General features: G+C 41.7%; 1 protein-coding gene across 1 annotated transcript in view; it reads left to right on the top strand.

The window, feature by feature from the left end:
- Window positions 1–1,822: 1,822 nt before the first annotated feature.
- Window positions 1,823–22,920, top strand: part of arrdc1b (arrestin domain containing 1b) — a 55,411-nt gene continuing 34,313 nt past the window's right edge. The window contains exon 1 of the mRNA XM_086300201.1: window positions 1,823–2,027. Coding sequence (XP_086156327.1) covers window positions 1,910–2,027 — 118 coding nt within the window. The 5' untranslated portion in view covers window positions 1,823–1,909. The remainder of the gene's footprint in view (window positions 2,028–22,920) is intronic.

The following is a 22,920-nucleotide window of genomic DNA, read 5'->3' as shown; positions in this document are numbered from 1 at the left end:
CCTTGGGCAAGACACTTTACCCTACTTGCCTACTGGTGTTGGCCAGAGGGGCCGATGGCGCGATATGGCAGCCTCGCTTCTGTCAGTCTGCCCCAGGGCAGCTGTAGCTACAACTGTAGCTGCCTCCACCAGTGTGTGTGAATGTGAGAGTGAATGAATAGTGGTATGGTAAAGCGCTTTGGGTGCCTTGAAAAGCGCTATATAAATCCAATCCATTATTATTAAGTAATGCGGTTTCTGTTGAGTGACTTTTACGGAAACCCGACTGAAATTTGTCATAAATGTCATGTTTTTCTAAAAAAGCGGTAAGCTGATCTGCAACTACTTTTTCCAGAATTTTCGACAATAATGGGAGCTTGGAGATAGGCCTATAATCCTTAAGCTGAGTTGGATCCAAACTGCTCTTTTTTAATATCAGCTCAACAACAGCATGCTTACAGAACGTAGGGACCACACCTGTTAAAAGTGAGGCATTGCATATCTCTACAATAGAGGGGCCAATGGCAGAGAGAGCATTTTTAAACAACCCAGCAGGTAGAATGTCATTTGCACAAGTGGTAATTTTCATTTTTATCCAGCAGGATAAAACACTTGCAAGTGTTGTTAAATCCCTAAAGGGCCATTCAGGGAGACAACAAAACAAAACAAAGAAAATTTAAAAACAAAGAACAAAAAACAAAACAGATTTTTTAAATGTTTTGTTTGCAACGTTTCCTCAGATTTTTCACCTACAAAATACTGTTTACAATAATGATACTATACTTTTATTCATTGTGGAAGTGTCAAGATTTAAAGAGAAAACACAAATCTACACTGCATCATCATTTACCTGCAAAAAACGGCATTTCTTTTAATTCTGTCACTAATTAACCAAAGGCAATATACTGATGCTTTAACACATTTTTAATTAGTAGACCTTATATGAATAAATAAATAAATAATTAGTTTGGGAACATAAATTGGGTGGATATGGGTGAACACAGATATAAATAAGTAAACTTTAAAATAAATAAAAATTAACATTTAGTTAAAAAGCAGATAGATTAGGGGGTTAATATCAGTGTTACATTTAATTAGGAATGATAACTCAAACAAAGACAGTGTTGGATATTCAATGGGAACTATCGTGCCTCACTCAACTATCAGGCCTGTAATGAATATGAATGCTCGTGGCTGTTTTGTGACATCCATTTATTCTCACCATTCTTGCCCTTGTGAATGACGCACAAGCACAAGCACAACCATACTAATTAATACTATTCAAAAATTAAAAAAACAACAACTTTGAGGCAAGAAAACCAGAGGAGAAACTACCTGGATGATCTGTGTCCAAGAATATTTGACCCAAAAAAGTGTTTTAAAATCCTCCAAAAGACACCAACACCGCATGCATGGTCAAGAGGTCCAGCTCAGTGACGCGAGATAGTGGAGGTGGCCTAGCAAACACATCAAGCTGCTCCAGTGACCTGATTCATGAGTTATAAATGAATTTGCTCACTGTACAATTCTTAGCAGGGGGCAATAGTCAAAACACAGTGCTGAAAACATGCTTTGTAATGCTGTAAAGTTGGGCATTTGTTACATGGGAAATTGACTCACATTTGTAGCCTCTAGTGGCCAGTAAAGGAACTGCAGTTATTGGAACTTCACAGCCCTGAAGGTTCCTGCTTTATTGTCTATAGTTGATATTATAAATAAATAAAAAATAAGTCTGGTCATATATTTACAATATCAAACAATCATCTTCTCTTAAACCACACATGAGCGCATCTGTTATCAAAGGTCAACGTGACGTCACGGGCGTGCGAGTGAGGAAGGTGGGGAGGAGGGAGCTCGCGGCAGCAGGTGAGAGCGCAGCATCAGAGATACGCAGAGCTGAGGAAGTAGCGGAGTAGTGAGGAGCAGAGCCATGGGAAAGCTTCAGGAATTTGATATTACTTTTACCAACAACAAGGTGGTTTACGGTCCGGGGGAGTCTATAAGCGGGACGGTGAAGATACGAACCACCGAGTCGCTGCATTTCAAAGGTAAGCTGTCCGTCAGCGAAACCCAGAAGACGGAGAGGAGCGTTTCTTCCTCCCAGCGTGCCTCTCTCAGTCAGGCTCAGCGAGGCGCGCATGTAGGCTTGGTGTACATAAACTTTTCCTCGGTGATGGTGGACGTGGGGGAGAGCAGAGCACCGCGCAGCTGTGGCTTTTCTTTTTCGTCTGTTCAAGGCACCACACTGTGCGGTCGCGTCGGACATGTATTGGGGATTTTGTGCCGCTGTTCTGGGAGTGGACCGAGCGTTTCCCACACGACACCAGCAGCCACCGCCGCTGTTGTTGTCTGTGCCAGCTCAGCTGTTTGGTACTCTTATCAGGCCGTTTAAAGCACACATCCTGCTTGTTGCAACATGTTGCTTCCTTGTGTTTTGTTTTTGAAGAACCCTCGAATTTGACAGAAATCCCCCCCCCCCCAAAAAAAGGCAGAACATCAGGTGTTAGTCATCTGGGAGCATTTTCAGTATACAAGCGTCAAATAGAAACGATTTGGAAATGTTTATTAATTTAGACAAACTTGAAGAAACTGTTAATAATGGGAATAAAGTGGGCTAAGTGGGAAGCAGCTCCTGGAAAGACACAAAGAATCCATTGTGTGTAAAGAGATCCTCGAGGGTAATCTTCCCAGATAAGGAAGAGCAGTCATCATCTTGACTGAAAGCTCTTCTTACAGTGGGTGTCCCTGCACAGTGGTATGTTAATTGACAGGGTGAAACTCTGGGAATATGTCCCCTTGCGTCTTGTATTTTACAAAGTTTAAATAGCCTGCAGTGCAGTTTATCCACTGATCTACACTGGTTTGATGTGCGGAGCCTCGCGTGTCTGCAGGCTAGAACTCGGAAAGTCGCACCAAAACAAGGAGGGAGGGCAAATAGCACTACAGGCCGAACATTTGAATTGCAAATAGCAAAAATTCATAAGTTTATCCATCGCCATGATCAGTATAATCTCGATTATTCATTAATTCCACAAACATAATGCAGCTGCTTAACCTAAATATTATTCAAATTAATCTTACCTGTAAAAGATGGGGAGAGATGGAGGAAGTGAGGAACCCATGGTTTTCTGGCAGGGAGTTGAGCCTTGGTGAGGTGGCCTTTTTTTTTATTTTTTTATTTTTTTAATTTTGACTGGAAAGTCTGTCTAGCAAGGGTAACCTGATCTCACCATGGGACGCCTTTAGGTGCAAAGAGTGCATCGGACCCGGTTTCCTTTGCACAGCATCCACAAGGACCGCACAGGAAAGGCAAAATGCATCGGGTATGAGATCCTAGACAAATCCAGTGAAATTGAAATGAAATTGAAATCAATTTAAATTCTTGTAAAGTTATTTGGCCACATTTCCTGCATGTTGTGCACCTTCTTCTTCTTCTTCTTTTGGCTGCTCCACCTGCCTCCATCTCACCCTACTCCTTGCATCCTCTGTCATACTATCCCTCCTTCACTACATCCCTGCATCTTCTCTGTGGTCTTTTCCTTTTCTTCCTGCCTGGCAGCTCTATATTCATCATCCTTTGTTGATGAATATTACTCCTCCCCACATGTCTACGCTATCCCAGCCTTACCTCTGCTCAGCCTGAGCAGTCGCTCTGATGTAGTAATTTCTAATCCTTTCGCTTCTGCTCACTCCCAGTGAAAATCTTAGCATCTTCAACTGCCACCTCCAGGTCAGCCTCCTGTCTTTCTGTTCATTCCACAGTCACCCCTTACACCTGACATAGTGAGATTAATTTGCCATAATGCACAGAATGACCTCAAGCAGATGGGTTTGCAGCAGAGGTCAAAAGCTCCCGTTGAGCTTTGTTACACTGTAAGGTGTAACAGCGGCAGCTCGTCTCTATCTGACACCGGCTGTCATTCCCCAAATTAAACCCTGCTCTGCTGGCTGGATGTAGGCTGTCCTTGAAGCATGCAGACAGTAGGAGAGTTTCTCCGAGGCAAGCGAAAAGCTCAATAAGAGTCCTCGGTGCTAAGAAGAGCATGCAGACAGGTGTTTGATGTGGTGGTCTGTCAATCTGGTTTCATCTCCCTGTAGTTTTCTTAGCAAAGTGCGAGACCACAGTGTGCTTTCAGTTATCTGCACTCAGAAAAATGCATTTACTTTTTCCAACATCTTCATTTTCATTTTTTTCACTGCAAATTAAAAAAATGTGTACGATCTGCTGTGACTGTTTATATCTGTTTGTAGCATGGGACGTTTCAGGAGCTTTTTTTTTATCTTACTTAAGCCCCTTAAACTGGCTCCTCCACTGATCTCTTAGCAAAAGTGCTCCAGCTGAGAAGACTCTTCTCCATCTTGGGCTTTCAGCGAGCACTGCTAATGTACTGTAAATGCTGAGTCTGCATTATGTGTCCAGTGACATCATGCCCTCTCGATAGAGCCTGCTGATCATTGCATCAGTCAGATGACTTGAATTAAGCTGAAGTGTGTGGTTTGTTTGGGGGTGACAATTTCCTGTTTTGGGTATCGTTCCCGAGGAGAGAATAGAACTGAGCCATTTGGCTTCATTACTGTAAATCTTGTGTCGTCTGGTCGCTCAGATTCTGTTCTCTGTCTAATCCATTATCTGCACTTATCTGATTAAGGATGTCTGATGTGGATGATAGTTTCCCCCATTTCCACATGCGTTACATGTAATTGCAGTAATGGTGCAGATTAAGATTGGGTTTACTCCTGGGACCTTTTCTTCTGACAGTTTCACCCAAATAAAAATATACACAAGGATCCAAACAAGAAAACAGCAAACCTTTTTTACTTGAAAAGTTTTTATCCTCATTGCTAAACTAAGCAAGTGAGTCAAATATTTGGTCTCTGTTGTTTGTGTACTAATGCAGCAGTTGAAAACACTATGATATTGCTTCTCTTCAGTCATCTGTTGATTTTCTCTTCACTTCAGTGCTCATGACCACTGCTGTTTCCTGCCTCAAACATCAACAACGCCCATTCAAGGAAGAATCCTTCCTGAGAAATTTTGCACTAGAAAAACAGCAGGCTTGTTTGTCAGAGCTGGATTGTGTGACCTGTATTTATGCTGTGTGCATTATATCAATAAAGTTTTGATTTTATGTTTTCTGGGCCAATACACTGCTCATACTATCCATTACATACACCCAGTAGATGCTGGCACTGTATGACCCTTGTGAGCCATTTGTAAGACTTAAATTGAAATTGCACTGTGAATCTGGTGTGTACTGTTACCGAGCAGTGATGTGAAATAACACTGAGGGGTTATAATAGACAAATACAAGCTTTCTAGAGTGCTGGATATTGCTGAGGCCAAATTCTTAGCCTCACTCAATTATTGATGATAGAAACACTGTCTAATGGTTTCCATTGATTAGGATGCTCAGGTAGACAGTTGTAATAGCAGAATCATGAATGTGTGGATGGAAATGCATGAAATAGCCGCTTGTACACATTTTTTACACATAATGTTGAACTTAACACTCCTGCCCAGTTGAAACCTACCTATTGAATTTGAAAGGGTATGAAGCTACCACATGAATGTATTTGAGTTTTGCAGATAAAGGAAATATGAGATAGAATTTGTCATACTGATTGTTATTTAACTAAAATTTAGCTTTGATCATTTTTTTAGTTGTTAATGATTTATTTGAAAACGGTGGGGTCTAATGCATTAAGGAACACGATGGCATCACAACCAAAATTATTGCGACTGTGCGCAGTGAACTTGAGGTGTCATCGTGGTTATTTTGAAAACAGGGACCCGGTTTGTGACTACTCACAGTCAGCTGCCATCTTCAAAATGACTTTGCTGCTTTAAGACAGCATTAAAACTGAGTCAGTGGGACGTCAGAGTCCATCTAGAACCTCAAAGATTTGAAACAGAAATTGAGCAGCCTTGGTTCATACCAAGCCTTTGGACATGTTCATATGACCAAAGTTCAGCCAGGTGGCAGCCAGAGGAGTTGAGTCCCCTATTGCTACATTGAATGAGACTACATTTTCTTGCAGACCTTCATCAATCTGCCCGAGTGTGACTGCAGTTAGTTTGAGTCAGACCGCGCTTGTTTTGAGGCTCCCAGGTGAGAAGAGTGATGGCAGCTCAAAGCCAGCAACCCACCACTACTTTTGTCATGTACTTCTGAAAGGAGACTGGAAAAGAGACCTTTATCTTTAGACCATCATGTCACGTTGGCTCAAGCTTGTTTGGGCTTTTAGGATTGGTTGAAAGCCCAGTGCTGCTTTTCATTATCTCCCCGTTACTGGAAGACCTGGGAACAGGGTGGTGTTAGTACATATTGTTCTGATGGGAAAATACCTACAGCTGTCAGGTCTCATTTCCTTCCCAGGCTAATTCCAAGGTCACTGTTTTTTTGGACAGGATTGACCTTGGCTTCTGTAAAGCAGGGCCTGGGATATTAAAGGAAAGGGACAGTCTTTGTGGTTTGAAGTAAAGCCTGGTTTCTGAATGACCGGATCTCATTTTATAAAGCCTGTTGAAAATTGTCAAGTTACTTTTTAGCTAAGTATTTACAACAGCACACATTCACAATTGCTGGTGCGATTGTTGTAAGATATTTATTTATGTATTTATTTAATCTTGTATTTCAAACTAAAGTACACTGTATATTCTGTTGTTGAGTCTGAGAACAGAGAGTAGGGCTGCACGATTTTGCATAAAATGAGAATCACGATTTTTTTGGCTTAGAATTGAGATCACGATTCTCTCACGATTCTCTTTTCCAGTATAAATATTTATTGCACTTATTAACTGCACATCAACTTTGTAACAGTTGAGACTGAACATAAAAACAATAAATAAACATTAAAAACAACAAATGTCTCACACTTTGTTGTTGCCGAAAAATGTAGTGCAACAATAGAAAAATAGTTGCGGGACGGCACTGTGTAGCGTTTGTCTAAGGTGTTGATCATTTTCCTAAATCCCTCTTTTGCACAGTGTTGATGGGAGCCATATCTTTGGTCAGGTGATAAGTGATAGCCTCCTTAATTTCTTTGTGCCTGCGGGAGTTCGGGAGTAGGGAAGCGCTGTATAAGGTTCCCGTTATTGATGTTTGGGTGGTTAACCGGGACGGATTTTCTCCTGTCACTTTCTCGTCATCCCTGACGTGCTCTCCGTTGTTTTTTCCCTGCTAATTTTAGCATCACACGGCACAGCTTCTGTATCACGTGGTATAAGGCTCCGCCCTTGTCATTTGTTGAGCAGGAAGAGTGAGCGCTTGTTTTCATGCAGAGTACGTCCCGGATCAAAATGCGTACAATACAATCGTCATCGTCTTTTTTTTTTTTTTTTTTTAAATAGTTGTCATTTGGAAATGAGATCGCACATAAGTATGAATTGAGATCGCGATTTTCTAACGATTAATCGTGCAGCCATAACAGAGAGTAAGTTATAGATCTTGGCAGCATGGTTTATGAAATGTTGCTGTATTTCATAGCTTGCAAGTACATCTTATCTCATGTGGGACTCAATCAAACACTGGAAAATAAAATGTAAAGTTGCATGACAGCAAGAATGAACAGAAACTGTGAATCAGGAAGTTAGTCATTTCACAGAAGTCACTTGAGAGCAATCAGATGTAAAACTGTGTCGTTCTTTTGTTTCTCAGATGACATTAGTGGATGTTAACTTAGCTTCCAACAAAGCAGGAGAGCAAACATTCACTGTAACCCAACCATCATCTGCGGTAATACAAACCATTGGCTTTGTGTAAAGAAAGCACGCCACATGGTGTACCCACAAGAACACACACACAAGCACTTGCACACTCATGTTTTATCCTGTTTGTAAGAACTGTGGTTTTGTTGATCACATGGTGACGTTTTTTTTGTTTGCAATTTCTGCTGCTTTTTTGCACAGCCAGCAAATGTTCCACTCCTTCACTCATTCAATCTCACACTTAGATGATTAATTCTGCTTTTTTTTTTTTTTTTTTTTTTTCTGGCATTGCTTTCGGTTTTACAGCCATGTTTGTTCCATCCTGGGCGTGTCTTCACTTGTACATAGAGCATCAAACCGTTTGGCTGTGAATTTATTAAGAAAATTTAAGGGAAAGAAAAGCCATGGGGCGTGAAGGAGTCACAGAGTCTTCAGTGGGTTTTTGATTTCAGTGAAAGATCAGGTGACGCAGGTAAACTCTTATATCTTAAACTCCATGCAATAAAAGGCACTATGAATTTTTCACTATATCAATTTTTATACATTTTGTACTGTTTAGTTAGTGGCAAGGCTTTTCTCATTTCTCTAATTTGGGTTTCTCCTCCTGCCTGTGACCCAGACGTCAGTCTCAGTATATCTGTTTTAATTCCAAAAATGCATCAGACTACAGTGACTACAGAAAACAAAGCGGTAATTACAATAATTCCTCAGCAGTCTGCATAATAACACCAGTCTACCTGCACCTGTGTGAGTGACTCAGTCTGGTTTACTGGATTGGAAGAGAAGTAACAACAGAAGAAAGGTGAAAGCTTTTAGCGAGCATCTTGCTTTATAGGGCTGTGCGATATGACCAAAATCTCATATCCCGATATTAAGACATCTATCGTCCGATAACGATTTAAATCACAAAAATGTAACATTCTCTGTAAATTCTGTGAATCTCGGGCAGCTCGACTTACGTGAAGTGTTTCCAGCGGCGCGTCATGTAGCTGGAGTCGAGTGTTTTAACTGATGCATGAAACTATATATTTTTAGACATAAGTTGTAACGGCCGCCGTTTTCTTTGTATTTATTACACGGCGTGCTGCGGGGAAAAGCCTGTTCTAACGTTTGAGTCTAAGGTTTATTTTTTAGCACGTGGCGGCTCTTTCTTGCTTCTCATCCGTAAATAATCTGCATACTCTTTCACGTGATTCAGTTTATTTTGAAAAGTCTCAACAGGATCTTGAGCTTTATTGTGAAAGGTTTATGTGGAAAATAAACAAGCAGACACGCGGTGGTTTTAACATTGTTGTTGCTAACGACAACGCATAAAAACAAGTGCTTGTCTGTCTGTAGTGTGGTTATATTAAATATAAGAGAAAGAGAGAACTTTAAGAAATAATGAAAAAATATTGCCGTAAACAGTTTATTTTGCGACACCATGAAACAAACGGTAGCGTAAAATGAAACGATAGACGTTTTTATATCGTCATCCGATATATATCGTTATATCGAACAGCTCTATTGCTTTAGCAGTGTAGTCTCTGAAAAATGAAAGGGCTGAATGAAATTCAGAGTGAGTCTGTAACCCTAAACATGGATTAGTTATGATTTTATGTGCAATTTTAATGCAGTTAACTTTATTATTATTAAATTATTAAATTAAATTATTTTTAAATATGACAGATATCGTCAGCGCTGGTACATAATGACACCCGTGACTCGGCCTGAGTCTTCTGACTTGCCTCATGTTGATACCTCTACTCTAAGAGAACAGTCTGAAAAGGTATTATTGTTTCTCAGGGTGTGTGGATTTATTAGAATCTGAACCAGAATAGTTGTTTTTTGCAAATTATGGAATTTTTTTGTTGGTTTGTTTGTTTTCATTTTGCTGTTCACTGTTGTGGCCCTCAAATTACGGAATAAGCAGCCCCTCCATATTAGGTTGGCACCAACACTTGAGTTTTTTCAATCATTTTTAAAAACACACCTTTTTTCCAAGGAGTTTTAGGAGTAGTACCAGAGTTAGCTGGTAGTCATTATTATTTATTTATTTTATTGTTATTTAACTTTCTTTGTCTGTTTAATGTATAGTTTTTAACTTTTATCACAATTTTTTGGTCAACCGTGTTGTTTTTAAAGTGCTCAATAATTAAAGTTGGATTGGATTCATTGGTTGCAGTGGTTGTACGTTTTCTCGAGTTCAAGCCAAGTGTTGAGGATGACAGATTGCTTGTTGTTTCCAGTAGTTTTCTTCTTAGCCAGTTACTTATTCAAATTAAAAATTTGAAGCAGGTTTTCTCTAGAGTTCTTTGTGTTGCTAGGCAGCTGTAACATTTCCACATGCTTTATGACTCTTATCTCTGAAGAAAAGCAGGGTTGTTAATACATCTGACAGTAACTTTGGTTTCTTTTTTTCTGAAACGAATAACGTGACACATGATCACTCAGAGAATGACTCATGACTCAGAGTGCTGCCCTTCAGTGTGAGCCGGTGGCATTGAGACACACTTCATCAGCCAAACTACTGTGCCCATAGAAGTAGAGCCCCCGGCTGGGGGTCTTGGCACCAGCTGCTCCCTTTGCCCTGAGACTTAGCTGTGGTAATTATAACATATTTTGACCTCCATAACCAGCATGCTGTCTAGCCCCACAGCTGTGTCATACCCACTGATAAGCATCAAACCCACCCCTGATCACTTCCCTTCTTCCCATGTTTAAAAAGCCGCCCCACTTCCTGTGCTATGCAGTAAGAAAAGAAGCTGAAAAGAGCAGAAGTGAAGTGGAAAAAAATGTGAATTAGTGCAGGATAGCAAAGAAGCTAAAGCTAGAGTAGTTAGTAGCTGTTAGGTAAGAAGTTGATTTTTAGTTTTAGCGGTTTGTAGTAAGATTCAATTCAATTTTATTTATATAGCGCCAAATCACAACAAAAGTCACCTCAAGGCGCTTCATAGATACAGAGAAAAACCCAACAATCATATGACCCCCTATGAGCAAGGACTTTGGCGACAGTGGGAAGGAAAAACTCCCTTTTAACAGGAAGAAACCTCCGGCAGAACCAGGCTCAGGGAGGGGCGGGGCCATCTGCTGCGACCGGTTGGGGTGAGAGAAGGAAGACAGGATAAAAGACATGCTGTGGAAGAGAGACAGAGGTTAATAACAGATATGATTCAATGCAGAGAGGTCTATTAACACATAGTGAGAAAGGGGACTGGAAAGGAAAAACTCAATGCATCGTGGGAATCCCCGGCAGCCTACGTCTATTGCAGCATAACTAAGGATTCAGGGTCACCTGGTCCAGCCCTAACTATATGCTTTAGCAAAAAGGAAAGTTTTAAGCCTAATCTTAAAAGTAGAGATAGTGTCTGTCTCCCGAATCCAAACTGGAAGCTGGTTCCACAGAAGAGGGGCCTGAAAACTGAAGGCTCTCCCTCCCATTCTACTTTTAAATACTCTAGGAACAACAAGTAGGCCTGCAGTGCGAGAGCGAAGTGCTCTAATAGGGTGATATGGTACTACAAGGTCATTAAGATAAGATGGGGCCTGATTATTTAAGACCTTGTATGTGAGGAGCAGGATTTTGAATTCAATTCTGGATTTAACAGGAAGCCAATGAAGGGAAGTCAAAACAGGAGAAATATGCTCTCTCTTTCTAGTCCCTGTCAGTACTCTTGCTGCAGCATTTTGGATTAACTGAAGGCTTTTCAGCGAGTTTTTTGGACATCCTGATAATAATGAATTACAGTAGTCCAGCCTGGAAGTAATAAATGCATGAAATAGTTTTTTTTCAGCGTCACTCTGAGACAGGATATTTCTACCTTTAGAGATGTTGCGCAAATGGAAGAACGCAGTCCTACATATTTGTTTAATATGTGCGTTGAAGGACATATCCTGGTCAAAAATGACTCCAAGGTTCCTCACAGCGTTACTGGAGGCCAAGGTAATGCCATCCAGAGTAAGAATCTGGTTAGATACCATATTTCTAAGATTTTCAGGGCCGAGTACAATAACTTCAGTTTTATCTGAATTAAGAAGCAGAAAGTTAGCGGCCATCCAGGTCTTTATGTCTTTAAGACATTCCTGCAGTTTAACTAATTGGTGTGTGTTATCTGGCTTCACAGATAGATAGAGCCGGGTGTCATCTGCATAGCAGTGAAAATGTATGCTATGTCTTCTAATGATACTGCCTAAGGGAAGCATGTATAATGTAAACAGAATTGGTCCTAGCACTGAACCCTGTGGGACTCCATAATTAACCTCAGTGTGTGAAGAGGACTCTCCATTTACATGCACTAATTGGAGTCTATTAGATAGATATGATACAAACCACTGCAGTGCAGTACCTGTAATACCTACAGCATGTTCTAATCACGCTAATAGAATATTATGGTCGACAGTATCGAACGCTGCACTGAGGTCTAGCAGGACAAGCACAGAGATGGGTCAACTGTCAGAGGCCATAAGAGGATCATTTGTAACCTTCACTAAAGCTGTTTCTGTGCTGTGATGAGCTCTGAAACCTGACTGAAACTCTTCAAATAAGCCATTCCTCTGCAGATGATCTGTTAGCTGCAGTGTTGGGAAGGTTACTTTTAAAATGTATTCCATTACAGATTACAGAATACATGCCCCAAAATGTATTCTGTAACGTATTCCGTTACGTTACTCAATGAGAGTAACGTATTCTGAATACTTTGGATTACTTAATATATTATCATGCTTTTTACAACTACGTGAATGTACTATTGCTGTGATTTATTACTGTTACTGAAGGTCTGCGGCTCCGAACCATATTAAAGGGACCTCTGGCTAATACGTCTGGTTCCCTGTCGGGCTCGTAGCCGAAAACTAGCTTTACCTTGTTGTCTGGGTCAACTTTTCTAGCGAGAGACAGAGAGAGGCGTTGAAAAGCTGCTCCAACGGAACTTATTGTTTTGAAGGAAAACACGAACACAGCGTACAATCGAGTCTTAATAGCTTACTTACAACTGGGCTCGTCAGGCATTCTTCTTGGCTGCAGTGGTTATTATTATATTTACATGCTTCCAGCTCCTGTTTCTGCTCGATGTTAACTCGTACTTTTCCACTCGCCTTTTTCTCCCTCCTCGCGCTCACAGACACATAACGGGTATGGCAGTCCATTCTCCCTGCAGCACGGACTACACTGCCCATGAGGCTACATTCTTTAGAGCATGTAGCATTCTGCCTATTAGCTTAGCACAACAACAACAAAAAGCCGCTCTCTCACCCAAGAAACACGCAGAGAAAGAGCGTCACCCTGTAACCATGGCAACCGTAACGCTGCCGCCTGGAACAACAGAACGTAGCTGTCAAACAAAACCCAAACAGTCCTGACCCGCGACAATATGAAACAGGAAAGTACCGCAGTGTAATCCATTTATTTCAACAAAGTAACTGTATTCTAAATACCACCTTTTTAAACGGTAACTGTAACGGAATACAGTTACTCATATTTTGTATTTTAAATACGTAACGGCGGTACATGTATTTCGTTACTCCCCAACACTGGCTAGCTGTTTGACAACTACTCTTTCAAGGATTTTTGATATGAAAGGAAGGTTGGAGATTGGCCTATAATAAGCTAAGACTGCTGGGTCTAGAGATGGCTTTTTGAGTAAAGGTTTAACTACAGCCAGCTTGAAGGCCTGTGGTACATAGCCGATTATTAGAGATAGGTTGATCATATTTAAGATCGAAGAATTAATTAATGGCATGACTTCTTTGAGCAGTTTTGTAGGAATGGGGTCTAAAAGACATCACATCACATCAATTTTCACTTAATGAGATTAACCTTAATAATATACCCACTCTTAGCCCATCGCTTTGTAGGTGAAAGTTGGTTGCTAGTGGACATTCAAGTCCTTGTTTGTGTGGGTCACCACCTGATGTATTTGAATCTGGGTCATATGTAATCCAGAGGTATCCTTTGTTTCTGCTGGTAGCCACTTCATCTTTAAGATGAGATTGCAACATATTTAGCTTTTGTCACCAATGGTTATTTGTAACTGCCATCAGTAAATGTTTAATTGACATTGGATGAATAAAATTGATCTAATCTAAAAAGTTGGGAAATCTTTGGTTGTGCTTCAGAAACTGATTACATCATAAATGATCTGCCGCCATATCAGTGGTTTAAAACAAGAGAACAAGGCATGAGAAGTGCTGTAAAACTGAAGTGCGGGGATTTAGCACAGACCTGCCATTGTATTAGTAGAAACTTAGCCACAGAATTACATGTTTCTCAATACCCAATTTTATATCAATGAATACGAGGTGGACGTGGCTCCTCTATTGTACATGCTGAAGAATCCTTGGGCAAGATACTGAACTCTGTGTGAACAGAGTGGGTTAAAAAAAATAAAGTACTTATATGAATATGTGTGTGAAAAACGTTTGTGGTAAGAGAGTGCTTTGAGTGCTCAAATAGAGTTTAAAAAGTGCTATATAGGTAGCTGTAGGGATGGGTATCGTTTAGGTTTTATCCGATACCAGTACCAAGCCGGTACTTTTGAAACGGTGCTTAAACAGTGCTCGAACCGGTGCTTAAAGAATGAAGAACACAAACTTTTTCCAAAAACCTCTCATGTTTAACTGTATCCCTCTTTTTCTTTGGTCATTTTAGCTTTTTTGGCCAGGGTGAAGGGAGTATCTGCCATCAAATAAGAGGACAGCCGCATGTAACTACGAGGTGTTTGCTAGTTCACCTTACATGCATTAATGTAATAACGTGGTTAGCCTACTCAACATAAATTACACATGGACAACATTAAGCTACTCACGCAGAGAAGAACAGCTGCTGCTGCCATCATCACCTGTCATCATTTCTGCTACACTGGCAGGGCTAGGGGCCAGGACTCTCCTCTTCGGGTTCTTGGGGGATGTTGCTAACTCCGGGACCAATAACAGGCAACCCACCCGCAGAAGATGTGCTTGGTGTGAGGTCTCGCAGCAAGCTATCAAATACGGTGCATTTCTCGGCTTTTAAAAAAACGCTATGCGTTGCCAGGTGTTTCATCAGATTCGAGGTGTTACCTCCTTTGACAGTATCAGCTTAAAGCACTTGTTGCAGGCTGCTGAGTTTGCATATTTTGCTGTGAAGTACAGCCAGACTTTGACCACTTCGCCTTGGGCGTTTTTAATCTGTAACTCTGCTCTAAAAGAACGTATGTACCTGGGCCCGCCTACTATCCTCGGAAAGGCAAAATGATTGGCTGGAATCCAAAGTGTATCACATCTCAGGAAAAAAAAGCACCGAAATGTGCGCTGCTTTTCGGTCTGGTTACTACCGTTTATGACAGAACCGTGCCATCATGGCACCGGATACCGATACCCATCCCTAGGTAGCTGTCCAAGATTATCATCCCACGTACTTAGACATTAACTCCTTTACATTTGATGCAATATTTAATATTAATTTAACATGAACTTATTTAATTCCTGTATTATAGGTTTGTCTTTAAACACTGACATGTTGGCACATCATTTATTTAAAACCTTATATTTGGTTGACAAGTCACAAAATGAAATAAAACACAAACTGTTAGGATGGTTGATGAGTTGTCTACTAATGTTTCTGTGGCATTATGTTAGCACCAACATTTAATGTAAGTTACAAACATTTTACCCTGTGGAACAAAGTTTGGTTTTTGCTGTGCTATTTTTAGTTTTTCCTGTCCTTGTTGCCTTCCGACTTCTTCTTCTTCAGTATGTAAGAATAAACTAGTATATTTGTCACAGTATGCTGCCCCCTTCCTTTCTGGAAGAATTACTCCCTCTGTACGCTGCCTACAGTGCTGAATTTTCAGAATTTAGATGTCAAATGATACCTTAAGTATCTCCTCTCTCTGCATAGCACTGCATGACAGTCATGGTTGACAAACAGACAGATCAGCAGAGACACTTGTGGTTTGTTAATCAGGTTTTTCCATTTAATTGACAGCATTTTTCATGATGATGCCAGAATTTTGGATGAATAGTTGTAACAATAATTAGGAAATGATTAGCTAATTATCCATGTGCTTGTTTTGCATATAGAAATTAGCCATGTTGCCGCTTGTAAATATTATTCAGGTAACGAGTTGACTGGAAATGCTGTAAGGTGTAATTATTACCACATCTTTGGAAAATATTTTTCACCCTGTTGCTTTTCCATTGCTTTCTTCACATCAGGACATTCGGTACTTGAACAGAGATGTTCTGCTTTCCTTCATTTAAAATAATTGTGCAATTTCAAATATCTATATATATAGCTATGGTTGATAGGCATTTATATAATTTATAGGGGTGTGAGAAAAAGTGTGCATGGCAGGATGGTTTGTAGCTCAAATGTATTTCTTCTTCTTTCTTGTCAGTGTTTAACCACACCCAAGTGATACAACACAAGCCTTACCCAGCTCTGTATTGGCTTTCAGTAATAGTAGGTGTTAAGCTTTCCCTGAAAAATGTTAGAAACGACCAAAAACCTCTGAATGGGACCACTGAGAAAGCTGCCTCTGTTGTGTCTGCAAATAAAGTAACTATAGCAGCAGCTCAAACACATCCACAGCGGTCAGCTGACTTTGTGTGATTAACTCCAATGGTCCCTTAAGAGGTGTTGAACAGGGTCCGAAGGTCACTCCTGGTGTTGGCTGATACTAAATGACTAATCACGCCATCAAAGGTAATGCTTTAAGGTTGGGGCCGAGTCAATATTTGTGTAAAGAGAGGGTCCTCGAGATTTTTCTTCTCTGTTTCAGAAACTTAAATTCTTATCTCCCAGTCATTAAAAAAAAAAAAAAATTGGTTTTGAATTATTGTTTTAAGGTCCATGTAAAAGTCCATGCCACAGAACCACTGCCCTAAACCAAGCACCTGGATTAAAAAAACAGTGCAGTACAACTTTAATTAAAACCCTCTGTAATGACTACAGATGTGTGATGACGTGTCTAATCTCTTTAAGTTTTCTGTGGTTCATTGCAGCCAGATGATGAAGTTAGAAAAAATTCATTTCATTAAACAACTAAAATATCCTGATCTTAAAGTGCTGTTTTTAGTTTCTTTTCTTTTTTTCTTTTTTTTTTCTTTTTCTAAATGACATCAGAAACAGCAGTATGCGACATTACGTGATGGCAGAGCTTCAGTTCATCCTTTGTCATTTTTTTTTTTTAATAAATAGGACAGGGGGAATGAATGAGAGAAAGAGGGGGAGAGAAAGAAAGAAAACCAAAGGGGAGAAGAGACGGTGAGAAGGGGGGGGAAGAGAGAGAAAAAAAAAAAAAGAACTCCTGGGTCACCTGTATGGAGAAAAAAAAACAAACAAACAAAAAAAACAAACAGAGGAGACAGCAAACAACAAAGAGCAACATAATAATAGAGAAAACAAAGCACCATCACAATAAACTAGCTAGTCATAGATATCAATATTTACTAAATAATAAACGATATTGTGCAGCACGCAAGATAGACAGCGCACAGTGTGCTTTGAGGCAGCAGCCAAGAAAGCTTTAGTCCTCGTCTGTGAATACCCATGTGTGCATACCTGTGTGGATCAGCATGCTTACATTCCAAAGGTTTCTCCATGTAATGATCTGCTAGGGAGTGTGGGGGGGCCACAGCCCCGTCCTCCAGGGTGTGAAGCGGGTATGGAGGAGATCAAAACTCCAGACATCCAGAGGCCCCCAGAACACAAGAGACCATGGAAGACCAACAGAGGGGCAGCCGCGCCACTGTCCCAGTAAGAGCTGAGGAGAGTCCCAGATGAGGGCTCGCCCAGCAGCCGCGGAGCAGAAGTCAGGGGGAGTTGCAGTGACGCGCCCGTGAGCTCCGCCGGCCCCCAGCTGCGCCTGAGTGACCGAGCCCCAGGCCGAGAGGCCGGGGGCACCCCACCTCCAAAGGGGCCCGAGCGAGCCCCAGGCCCCAGGCCCCGACAAGCGGCCGCCAAGGAGTGAGCCGGTGTGTACCCGGACGCCCACCCCCAGACACAAAGAACCACCAACACACCGACACCTGAGGGAGTCCGCCACCGGCAGGGGAAGTGGTGGTGGGTGGAGATAGGCCTCCAAACCTTGGAGGGCCTGAGGTGTCCCCAGAGAGGTGGCGTCTGATACCCAACCTGACATATAGACACAGACATACAGGCACACACAGACACAAACATCCATTCCCACCCTCATGCTCTCATATGCACTCACTCCACACTCAACCAACGTGGAGACAGACATAAAGAGACGCTGTACACACAATCACACTCCCCAAGCGTACTCTACAAACCGGGTCTAGGTACCCTTGCCCCTGGAGGGGGGAATTGCACCCAGACCCAGGTGGTGTTACCCTTTTCCCTGCGGTGGGGAGAGGCAGACCACCCCGACTCCGCAGCAGCAGGGAGGCCCCACACCCCAGACCGCAGTCGGACGGCCAACTCCTCCTACTAGCCCTCCCGCTCCAGCAGGCCGCAGAGAATGGGGGTGGGAGAAGACTCCAAACCTCCCTCCACCCGCTCATTGTAGTGTTGATGTATGTGTTCTAAGGTGCAATTAAAACCCAGGAGGGCATGGAGCAGCAGGTAAGCGCATAGTCCCTCCTGCTAGCCCTCAATGACTAAGTGTATTTAAAATTGAGAGGTGGGCAACGACGTCAGGGGTGAGGTATACACCCTGATGGTGATTTGGACTCCGTGATTGTGCCCACCCCCAAGATCCTATATGTATGTGTAATGAGAGTGTGAATAATGTGAATGTCTAAGTTGTGGGATAAAATTGAGGCAGAGGCAGCCAGAAGGGGACGGGGGGGGTAGCCTCCTCTGCACCCTGGTGACATACCCCTACTCCAAGGCCCTGCATGTGTGGGTGGTTGTGGAGGAGCGGGAAGAGGGAGGCAGCTGGAGATGGGGAGGGAAGGAAGGGAGGGGCAGGTAACCCCTCCCTGGGGCCAGCTCCCCCGCTGACCCCAGTAGGCACTCCCACCCTCCGCGACCCGCCAGGGAAGGGGGGCCCAGGCCCATCAGACCGGGGCCCAGTGCAGTAGCGCCCCCCGGCTCCACAGAGCCCCGGACAGTCCACCCAACCCCACCACAGAGAAAACTGCACCCACCCCACCATCCACACATCTTCCAGACTACATAAGACGGTAAACGCCCAGGCTGAGATCTTCCTCCACCTCTCCTGTATCTCCCCCTCCTGCAGAGAGTTCCTGAAGAGAAGAAAGCTCCTGCAAGATGTGACCATCCCCCCCACCAGTTGAAGAGCCCCCCAGGCGGCTCGACGCACCGGCGGCACCCTGCTCCAGGGCCGGGCCCCCATGCACCCACCCGCCCACAACCCCGGCAACACACCAACCAGGACCCAAGCCCCCGAGGCCCGGCCCGGGCCCCAGCCCAGAGACGGAGCGCCCCCAGAACCTCACGCCCATCCCGGACCCACCCAGGGGCAGCCAGGTTGCCAGGTCAGTAACCCACGTCCGTCAGCACAGACCCTCCCCTAGCCCCGCTGCACGCAGCCGCGAGGAAACAGTCACCTGAGAGCCAACAGAGCCCCCAACCGGACGTGACCGCTACCCCGGGTTGAGCCCCCCAAGGAAGATGCCTCCGGGGAACCCCCCGACGCCCTAAGCCTGTCCCTACCCCCTCACCAATCACAACAGTGAAGGCGGGACCAAACTATGACCCCCCACCCCCACTAGGTGATGGAGCTGATAAAAGGGGCCCAGAGCAATTGATCTAATGTGGTGGCAGAGGCTGTGTCAAGACTAATGTAATCTAATAGATAATTTCTATATTGGTTAGAATTAAGATTATTTTTATTTTTCCAGTTCATGAGGACTGTTTTCTTGGCTATGCATAGGGCAGTGAAGATCATATGGGCTATATTCTTTTCTGAAGTGACATTATCTAAGCTGCCCAGTAGACACACTAAGGGGGAAGTTGGAATGTTACATTTTAGACATTTTGATAAGTCTTCACATATCTCGCGCCAAAACTTTTGCACTGGTGGACAGAACCAAAGAGCGTGGATGTAATTGTCTGGTGTATTGCCTTGACAGTGTGAGCAGTTGTTGGAAGATGTAAAGCCCATCTTGAACATCCGATGACCTGTATAGTGCACTCTATGAAGTATTTTGTATTGTATTAATTGCAGACTGGGATTTTTAATTAATTTAAAAGTTTTTAAGCAAATCTGAGACCAGAAGTTTTGGTCTAGGTTGACTGATAAATCTGCTTCCCACTTTGCAGTAGGAAGGGATATTGATTCATCTAATTTAGAAAGTGTTCTGTATATTTTAGATAATAATTTGGGGGATTTAAGAGTAAGAAAATGTGCCGCACTTAGTGGTGTTTGTAATTCAACTTGACTGAGGTTAAATTTCTTTTTTACTATGGATTTAATTTGTTGATATTCTAAAAACCTTGTCTTGTTGATCCCATATTGTTCAACTAGTCTGTCAAATGGAATAAATTCTGTTCCCTCTAATATATGTTCTAAGTATTTAATTCCTTTACAACTCCATTCTGGGAAATTAATCATATTATTGTTTTGTAATATGTCAGGGTTATTCCAGATAGGTGTACGTTTGCATGGGATTAATGAAGACTCCGTTATTTTTAGAAACTCCCACCATGCTGTTAGAGAAAAGCTGATGTTGATACTTTTAAAGCATTCATGTCTTTTGATGTTTGAGCTAATAAATGGTAGGTCTGAAATCTCTAGATCCTTGCATAGTGCCTGTTCAACATCTAGCCAGGGCTCAACTAAGAAGGTAGGTTTTAACCATTCTGAGATGAACTGAAGCCTGTTGGCTAAGAAGTATTGGTGAAAATTAGGCAGATCTAATCCTCCTCTATCCTTGGTTCTTTGTAGCGTTTTTAAGCTAATACGCGGGGGTTTATCTTTCCAAAGGAATTTGGAAATATATGAATCCAGAGATCTGAACCAATCTTGTGATGGTTTGTTAGGGATCATCAAAAATAAGTAATTTATTTTTGGCAAGATCATCATTTTTATAGTGGCGACCCTTTCCATGAGTGATATGGGTAAAGATTTCCATCTAGTCAGATCGCCTTCTACTTTCTTTAGAAGTGGGATGTGGTTTAGTTTAGTTAAGTCTGAAAGCTTAGGAGAGACATTAATACCTAAATATTTAATATTTCCGGATTGCAGTGGGGCAGAAGAAGAATTATGGAAGGAGCAGTTAATGGGGAGAACTGTAGATTTTGGCCAGTTAATTGAATAATCTGAAACTCTTGAAAACCAGTTTATTAAAGTAATTACCTCAGAGAGGTTGGTTTGTGTGTTTTGCAGAAAAAGCAACACATCATCCGCATAGAGACTGATTTTATGTTCTATGTTCTTACATTTTATGCCCTTAATTGTTGTAGCCTGTCTAAATGCTGCTGCTAGAGGTTCGATAAAAATTGCAAAAAGTGAAGGGGAGAGTGGGCATCCCTGTCTGGTGCCCCTCAGGAGACAGAAGCTGGAGGATGTCTGGTCATTTGTTCTGATACGAGCCGTTGGGGAATTGTATAATATTCTTATCCAGTTTATGAAAGAGTTTCCAAAACCAAATTTGTGTAAAGTTGCGAATAAAAATTTCCAATTAACTCTGTCAAATGCTTTTTCTGCATCTAGAGATAATATTATGGTTTCGATGTTTTTATCGTATGAGTAGTCTACTAAATTAAGTAATCTACGAGTGTTTGTTGAGGAGTGCCGACCTTTTATGAAACCAGTTTGGTCAGGATGAATTAAGAGGGGGGTCATTTTCTCTAATCTCTTTGAGAGAGCTTTGCAGATTATTTTAAGGTCTACATTTAAAAGAGAAATTGGACGATAGCTTGAGGGAAATAAAGGGTCTTTGCCTGGTTTTAGCAGGAGACTAATGTTGGCAGAATTCATATTTGGTGGTAGTCTGCCCTTTTCCTCGATTTCCTGCAACATGCTGTGGAATACTGGTGCCAAAATTGTCCAGAATTCTTTGTAGAATTCTGCAGGGAAGCCGTCTGGACCTGGAGCCTTATTATTATAGGCATACTTATCAGGGCTTCCTGGAGTTCACTTGGCGTCAGTGGCGAATCCAGTTCCATTGCTTGACTGTCTAGTAATTTTGGAAGAGTTACGTTGTCAAGAAACAGATCAATTTCATTTTTAGATGGGTTTATTTGTGGTGAGTATAAAGTTTCATAGAAATCCCTAAAAATGTTGTTTATTCTTCCAGGATCATATATTGTGTTCCCCGATAAATCTTTAGCAGCACATATAGTTATTTTTTCTTTATTTATTTTTAGCTGGTTAGCTAGAAATCGACCTGATTTGTTACTGTGTTCAAAATTCTGCAAGCGAAGTCTTTGTATAAGGAATTGTGTTTTTTTATTAATAGTTTCATTTAATTCTAGTTTTGTTTTGCATATTTTGTTCAATGTTTCCTGATCTTGGTGGGACGCGTAGGCTTCTTCTAGTGATTTGATGTTTTTTTCTAATTCCTGAATATTTTTGTTTTCTTCTTTCTTTTTGTGTGATGAGAAAGAAATTATTTTACCTCTCATCACAGCTTTCCCTGCTTCCCATAGAACAGAAGCAGCTATTCCGGGAGTGTCATTAAAGTCTAAATATGAAGTCCATTCCTTTTTAAAGTATTTAATAAAGTCTTCATCTTTAAGTAGTGATATATTAAATCTCCAGTTTTTACTTGGCGTAGTATTATTCTTGTGCATTAGTGTTAAAGATACAGGAGCATGATCGCTGACAGCTATAGGATGAATCTCAGTGTCTGAAATGTCACACAGCAGTGAGCTGCTGACCAAAAAATAATCCAGACGAGAGTAAGAGTGATGAACATGCGAGAAAAAAGTATATTCCTTACTGGTGGGGTGAAGAGAGCGCCATGCATCGCAAAGACCAAAGTCGTTCATATACTGTTTGATTATATTTGTGGACTGCCAATTACGCTGAGTTCCTGTTGTGTTGAGCCTATCCATTTCTTCATTTAGTCCAAGGTTGAGGTCACCGCCAAGAATGAGTGTGCAATCAAGGTGTTCAGAGAGTGCACTAAAAAAACCGTGGAAGAATGAGGGTTCATCAACATTTGGACCATATATACTAACAATACATAGTTTTTTGTTCAATATTGATAGTTTAATAATTAGAAATCTACCCTCTGGATCTATAACTGTATCGAGTACTGTAAAATTAACATTTTTATGTATTAAAATTGCTACTCCCCGTTGTCTAGAATTATAACCGGCTGCAAACACGTTAGGAAAC

The sequence above is a fragment of the Aulonocara sp. 'chitande type north' Nkhata Bay genome, linkage group LG7 (assembly GCF_057382095.1).
Source record: "Aulonocara sp. 'chitande type north' Nkhata Bay isolate Kocher_YH1m ecotype deep benthic linkage group LG7, A_spYH_male_GT1.1, whole genome shotgun sequence".
Lineage (NCBI taxonomy): Eukaryota > Metazoa > Chordata > Actinopteri > Cichliformes > Cichlidae > Aulonocara > Aulonocara sp. 'chitande type north' Nkhata Bay.
Note: the sequence above shows the minus strand (reverse complement) of the source record. Positions and strands in the feature narration are given on the sequence as shown.